At 42.7% G+C, this 7046-nt stretch overlaps 1 protein-coding gene across 1 annotated transcript in view; it reads left to right on the forward strand.

Annotated features, from left to right (window-relative positions):
- Nucleotides 1-730: 730 nt before the first annotated feature.
- Nr1d2 (nuclear receptor subfamily 1 group D member 2) overlaps nucleotides 731-7046 on the forward strand; it is a 45139-nt gene continuing 38823 nt past the window's right edge. Inside the window, exons 1-4 of the mRNA XM_004649064.3 lie at nucleotides 731-755; nucleotides 1430-1696; nucleotides 2818-2906; nucleotides 6383-6527. Coding sequence (XP_004649121.3) covers nucleotides 731-755; nucleotides 1430-1696; nucleotides 2818-2906; nucleotides 6383-6527 — 526 coding nt within the window. The remainder of the gene's footprint in view (nucleotides 756-1429; nucleotides 1697-2817; nucleotides 2907-6382; nucleotides 6528-7046) is intronic.

A 7046-nucleotide genomic window follows, 5' to 3' on the forward strand; every position in this document is an offset into this window, starting at 1 on the left:
TGGCATGTGGTGCTGGGGGATTGAACCGCGGTCCCTGTGCTTTGCTAAGCTTGTTCTAAGTAGGTGCTTTAGACCACTGAGCCATCTCACCAGCCCTAGAACATGTGTTCTTCACTGTGTTCTAATAATGAGTCAGAAGAACAAACAATGAATAGGCATCCATGAAGAGTTGCTGAGGGCTGAGCGAGCCATTCTGCAAGTCCACTGGCAGAATGGGGTGGAGCGCATGGGACTAGGGATTAGCGGGTCACCAACCACCATCTTCAGGGAGCATTAAGAATGAAAAGGTAGCTCAGTGGACTAGAGCGCCTGCTTAGGCAGAGCACAGCGGCTGGGGGGTTTGATGCCCTGCGTGCTGTGCTGGCCTTGCCCCCAGGGCTTGCTGAGACAGTGATTGAGACTAGGCGTGGTGGGGTGCACCTGTCATCCCAGTATTTGGGAGGCTGAAAGCAGGAGAATCACTGAGTTCGATCTACTTAGTGAGACCCTGTACTAAAATACTTTAAAAAGAAAAAAAAAGCAGAAAGGTTCAATTGGGTGTGGTGGTGCATGTCTGTAATCCCAGTGCTTGTGAGGCTGAGGCAGGAGAATTGCTGTGAGTGTAAAGTCAGCCTGCACTACTTGGTAAAACCCTGTCTCAAAACAAACCAAACACAACCAAAAAAAAAAAAAAGGTAACAATAGCTATGAAAGGTTCCCGCCAGATAAATCATTTTATCTGGAGTTCCAGATGTTAACATCTGTTACTGATGCAAGTATGATTCAACTAAGTGGTGCTGGGGCAGGCCAGTGATGGGCTCGTCGTTTCTGTGCTGGTCAGAGGAAGGGATCATGGAAGGGGCAAAGCGAGGACCAGAACAGCGCCTCACTGTGGAAAGGTTGTTTACTGTGAGCTGTGATGTCATGCAGGGATATTTTTTCAGCCCTCTTAGGTTAGGAAGTGAAAAGCTTTAGGTTTCTGTTCAGAATAACCAGGCCAGTGAGTGCCTTCTCACTTTTAAATGTGTGGGAGGTACATGGGCTTTGAACTTTATGAAAGCAGGAAGAATAATAGGTCATAAAGAAATAAGTTTCTTTTTACTTTTACTGTCAGCCACAAAAAAACAAACAAAAAAAATCCTTATTCCATTTTTGGGGGCCTGGCCCTAGCTCAGTTCTTTAAGTGGCTGCTTCCACAAAGCTGTCAGCCTCAGGTTGCTGTAGTTGATCCCCACAACACTCCAGCAAGCCAAACCACCCTGAGGGCATTCGGAGCAAAAAAAAAAAAAAAAAAAAATCCTTACTGTCAGCCAACCTTTAATACCAGTAGTCTGTTTCTAAAGCCAGAAACTTTACTAACAATTTAGTAAATTACTATGTCCAGATGTGTAAAAATAAAAAATACATGTATTGTCTTGAATCTAATTGTTTTATTGCCCCTCATTTCTAGGAGGTGTGATTGCCTATATCAGCTCTTCCAGCTCCGCCTCTAGTCCTGCCTCCTGCCACAGTGAGGGCTCTGAGAACAGTTTCCAGTCCTCCTCCTCTTCTGTTCCATCTTCTCCAAATAGCTCTAATTCTGATGTCAATGGTAATCACAAGAATGGTGATCTCTCCACTATAGAAGGCATCCTAAAAAACGATCGAGTAGATTGTTCTGTGAAAACAAGCAAGTCAAGCGTCCCTGGAATGACAAAGAGTCATAGTGGTGTGACAAGTAAGTTACCTTAGTAATTTAAAGATCACTGCAGTTAATTGTAGATTGGGTTTATTTTATCACCTTTGATTTGGGGGACTATTGCAGTTCTGCCTATAATTTTCACTCCTGTCTGGATAATCATAGATCAGTAGTTAGGAAAAAAGCCAAGGATGACTTTAGAAGTTACAGCCTACATACTGCCATGTGTAGTTAGATTAGGGTCTCTGCCTGACTGTGTTTCTCCCAGGGCTCACCCTTTTACGTTATTCACAGTTACCTTTCTTGTGGATTCTTGATGCTCAATGTTGTTTCTAGAACCAGGTATTAGAGCCAGGTGGGGTGGTGCACGCCTATAATCTGAGCACTCTGGAGCCTGAGGCAGGAGGATCTCTGTGAGTTTGAGGCCAGCCTGGGCTATAAAGTGAGCTCAAGGCCAGCCTGAAATGCATAGTGAAATCCTGACTCAAAAAGAAAACAAAAACAGAAACAATAAATCCTTGCCCCCCAAATAGAGTATTAGCCTGTGGAAGAGGCATTTCCTCTGAAGTGCGGTTGGGAACACTTGCGATTAGGAAACAAAGTGAGATTGGGATAACCAGTGGGTGATAAGCGTGGGATTGGACTCCAGAGTGAGTGTGGAGGTGACAGAGACTGGGAGAAGGGAGGAGCGAGGAGGAGTAGAGTGGGCCTGTTTAGCTTCTGTAGGTGAATTGAATGAGTTCGCTTGCCTGTGGAGAACTTGCCTTGCCTTGTTTATGGATTGGTTTCCCAATGTCTCTTTGCCTATCAGTTTACTTTTCAGGTTCTCTGCCTGAATTGTAATTTTTACCCAGGAGAATTATTTCTTACTCCTGTTTGCCTAGGTGGTATAAAACAACTACAAATTTATAAAATTGCAGTATGTGTTTAAAACACTAAGAAAGGGATATGTAAGATATTTTTGCAGTTTCATAAGCTGTTTTTTAAAAAACTAATTTCCTTTTATTTGCTGTAGAGGTTTTTCTTTTACATTATAAAGCTAGATGTGTATCTTTTGAAAGCAAGCACTTGGAAGCTGAATGAAACAAATATTTAGTTTGAAAGAAAAATACTTGAAATGGTTTCTTCCAGCTTTTCACCTCGTTCTGTTTGTGCTCTAGAGTTTAGTGGCATGGTTCTACTGTGTAAAGTCTGTGGGGATGTGGCCTCAGGATTCCACTATGGCGTTCATGCTTGTGAAGGCTGTAAGGTAAAGCGTGCTTTTTTCCCTTCAACTTGTTAACTGGGTTAAAGAAGTTTGGCTTGCTGTTGCAAATTTCCACAGTTGATAATCTATGAGGGAGAGAGAGATCAGATGCTCTTGTTTTAAGCATTTAGTGACGTATATAAAATAACGTCTGTGGGGTGGGGTGGTACAGGGGATGGTACCCAAGGCTTCATGCGTGATGGGCAAATGCTCTTCCACTGAGATACATTCCTAGGCTTTTTATTTTGAGACAGAGTCTTGCTAAACTTGCCAGACTGGCCTGGAACTTGAGATCTTTTTGCCTCAGTCTCCTGAGTGGCTGGGATTACAGATGGGCACTACTACATTTGGCCATGAAAGTATTTCTGTTAAAGTTTTTCTCAGAATAAATTTTTAAAAACAAAAACATCAAAAAAACAAGTTTGCTGTGTCACTGACACAAAGTGTGAGCCAAGTGCACCAATACATGCTCTGAGTGGGGGAAGGCAGCAAGGAGCAAAACAGCATCGCTACTGCCTTGGTGGGGCTTCGTTTAAACCAAGCTCTGATTTAGGTCCACTTAGGTCTCGGCTTAACTCTGTTCTATGCTGCTATAACAGAATAATACGGACTGGGTAGCTTATAAACTTCACTGAATCAGAGTTTTGGAGGCTGGGAAGTCCTAGATCATGGCGCTGCATACGGTAAGGGCCTTATTGCTATTATGGTGGGAGACATCATGGAGAGAGGGAGAGAGAGAGAGAGAGAGAGAGAACACAGGTCAGACAGCAAGTATACACATTTGCTGAAGGATGTGTGAGTGTGTATATGGGGGGAGTTGAACTCACTTTTATAACAGTCCTACTTTCACAATGACAGCATTAATCTGATTTTCACAAAGGCAGAGTACTTACTACTTAAGTCGCTCTTTAATTTTTTAAAATGTATTTAGTATAGGGTCTACAGGGTCTCATGTGTAGGTTGGACTTAGTGATTCTCCTGTTTTCAGCCTCCCAAGTGTTGGGATTATAGTCGCGTGCCGCCATGCCCAGTCTCAATCACTGTCTCAGCGCACCCCCAGGGTGGGCCTGGCATGGCAGGCTGGGGATCGAATCTTGGCTGCTGTGCTCTGCCTAAGCAGGCGCTTTAGTCTGCTGAGCTATCTGGCCGGCCCCTAGTCACTCTTTTTAAAAAATCTTTTATTTACTTATGTATTTGGTACAGGGTCTCGCTACACAGCTCAAACTTGTAGTGATCCTTCTGTCTGCGCCTCGTCAGCACTGGGATTACAGGCACAAGCCACTATGACTGGTTTCTTTTTTTAAAATTAATTAATTAATTCATTTATTTTTGCAGTACCAGGGATTGAACTCAGGACCCTGCACTTGCCAGGCAAATGCTTCTACTAAGCTATCCCCCCAACACCCATGCCTGATTTTAATGGCTGTCATGGTGTGCCCAGGGAAGGGCTGTCATGGCATATGGTACTAGGATTGAACCTGGGTCCTTGTGCTTGGCAGGCAGGCACTTAGATTTGCAGAGCCATCTCCCCAGCCCTACTTAGTCATTCTTTTTTTTTTTTTTTGCAGTACTGGGAGTTGAACTCAGGCTCTTGCACTTGCCAGGCAAGCGCTTATTCTACTGAGCTATCTCCCCAGTCAGTCATTTTTTTTTTTTGTGTGTGTGGAACTGGGGATTGAACTCATGCCCTTGCGCTTGCCAGGGAAGCGCTTATTCCTTTGAGCCATCTCCCCGGCCCATCAGCCAGTCATTCTTAAAGGCCTTGTCTCAACAGGTTTTGCACTGGGGGGCTATATTTCCAATACATGAACTTGGGGGCGAAGCACATTGAGACTACAGCAGGTCTTGTCAGATACATTGGCATTCTGATATATCTGGTTCTGGGATCTGGGAATAATTTTAGGGACTTGTGAAGTACCTTGGGAACATTGTACATTTAGCTGCATATTTCCTGGGTATTACTACTTGAGTATTGGTTGGACAATTCCAGATAAGATAATCTATACCTCTTTACCTGTAACTAGAATCTGTCAGCACTCAGTCCCCCCTTTGCTCACATATGGCACAGACCTTTCTTCTGTTACCAAAATTTAACATGCCAGAGACACATGTTCTAGCTAGGAGCCAGAATTGAGTTTGGCAAGATACAGTAGGTGAACAGTTAGTGAGATATATGTGATGAGTGAGGGTGGCTCTGCGTGAATTGTGAGTTTATTAGCTTTTAATGACTAAGTAACGAGACTAGTCAGTATTTCTTATAAATACAGCTTTTTCCTGTTTTACTATTTTTTTGTTTTTTAATTTTTTGAGCCAGAGTTTTGCTAACTAGTTCAGGCTGCCTTTGAACTCCTGCCTCAGCTTCCCGAGTGCTGGGATTGTGGGCATGCATCACCCTGCACAGCTTCTACTATTTAAAAAGTGTGTATATACTGCTTATTTTAAAAAAGAAAAATGTGCAGTAGGCAGTAATGAGACAGGCTGTGTGCTCACATTATAGTTAACAAAAACAAGCTGAATGGGATGAGTTTTGCATTTTTCATTTGATCTTAGTCAAAAGGCTAAGAAGCCATAAGTTGTATATTCCCTTTTTTTTTTTTTTTATAAAACTGGGTATTGAACTCAGGCCCTTGCACTTGCCAGGGAAGTGCTTATTCTACTGGGCCATCTCCCCGGCCCCAAGTTGTGTATTCTTGACATTCTTCAGTACTTAAAAATGTATCTGGTTTTGCTCTTATAGTATCCAAGTCAAGTGTGTAGTATCAAAATTATGAGACCTTTTGTCTATATTCAGGGAAAATGCAGTTTAAAATTATATATATATAATTTTTTTTTTCCCTCCCTGGAACCAGTTATCTGGAGCTCTTTGAGGATGTGTTGTAGAGCACGTACTTAAATTGTTAGCCTACTAGTAAAGGCAGCCCTTGTAGCCATCTGGGCTGGGAGCTCTCTGGTTTTGGTCCTTGACGAGTCTGGGGGAGTATGCTGTAATGCCTGTTGCTGATACAGCTAGGACCACCTGGCATGGAGCAGGCCCTGCCTGTGCCTGCAGGTATGATTCAGAAAAGACTGGCCTCTACCAATGCGATTCAGGGTTTTCGTGAGGGAATTATAGCCACCAGCACATTTTTCTGTCAACTTTTAAATAATCAGTCATATTTCAAGAGTTCTGGAATTTGTGTGTGATTGACAGTATGAGGTGAAAAATGTGGCTGCAGGTAAAGTCTGGTGAGGGGGGCAGTGTAGTAGGAGGGGTGCTTTGCTTAAAAAAGGAAGGAGGATTGTGTTTGGAAAATACTTGTAGCACCTGTGTGTAGATACCAGTGAGAATTCAGTTAAATTCTGCTTGTTGGTATTGTTTCTCTCTGTCCTAAGCCAAATTTTTTTTCCCAGGTATGTAGTCACCTAGATAGCCATGGGGACAGTGCTTAGAAGGGATTCATGTAGAATTTCAAATGAGTGAGTCAATCTTTTGTCCTTAGGGTTTCTTTCGGAGAAGTATTCAGCAAAACATCCAGTACAAGAAGTGCTTGAAGAACGAAAACTGTTCCATAATGAGAATGAATCGGAACAGGTGTCAGCAGTGCCGCTTCAGAAAGTGTCTGTCTGTGGGGATGTCAAGAGATGGTATGTTCCCCCGTGAGGAGTTTTGGAGAGCGCGGGAAGCTTGGCCTGGGTTCCTTAGCGCAGGCTGCAGTTAAAAGCCTCTAGGGACCTTCTTACATTAGGGTGACACATGTTGATGCTTTGTAGGACATCAAATTGATGAATCAAATTTTAGTATTGTTAACTCAGAACAGCTTTCAGCTCACCTTTCTTTCCCTGCTTGTATTAACCCACTTTTAGTTAGGCTTAGTGGCATATGCCTGTCACCCCAGCATTTGGGAAGCAGAAGGGTCATTTTGAGTTCAAGGCTAGCCTAAACTACACAGATCCTAGCTCAAAAAACAAACCACAAAGCAAAAACCAGAAAACAAACGTACGTACACATATATCACTATGATATGAAGCTTTCAGTTCCTCTGGAAAAATTTCCAGTAGAGGAATAGCTGGTTTATTTTATTTTTTATTTTTTGAAGGTGGAATCTTTATTCTTGTCTTTGTTTTTTTTATTGACATCAGTTATTTTTATTTTAAAGAAAGAAA

The sequence above is a fragment of the Octodon degus genome, unplaced genomic scaffold (genome assembly GCF_000260255.1).
Source record: "Octodon degus isolate 3935 unplaced genomic scaffold, OctDeg1.0 scaffold00059, whole genome shotgun sequence".
In the NCBI taxonomy this organism is placed as follows: Eukaryota; Metazoa; Chordata; class Mammalia; order Rodentia; family Octodontidae; genus Octodon; species Octodon degus.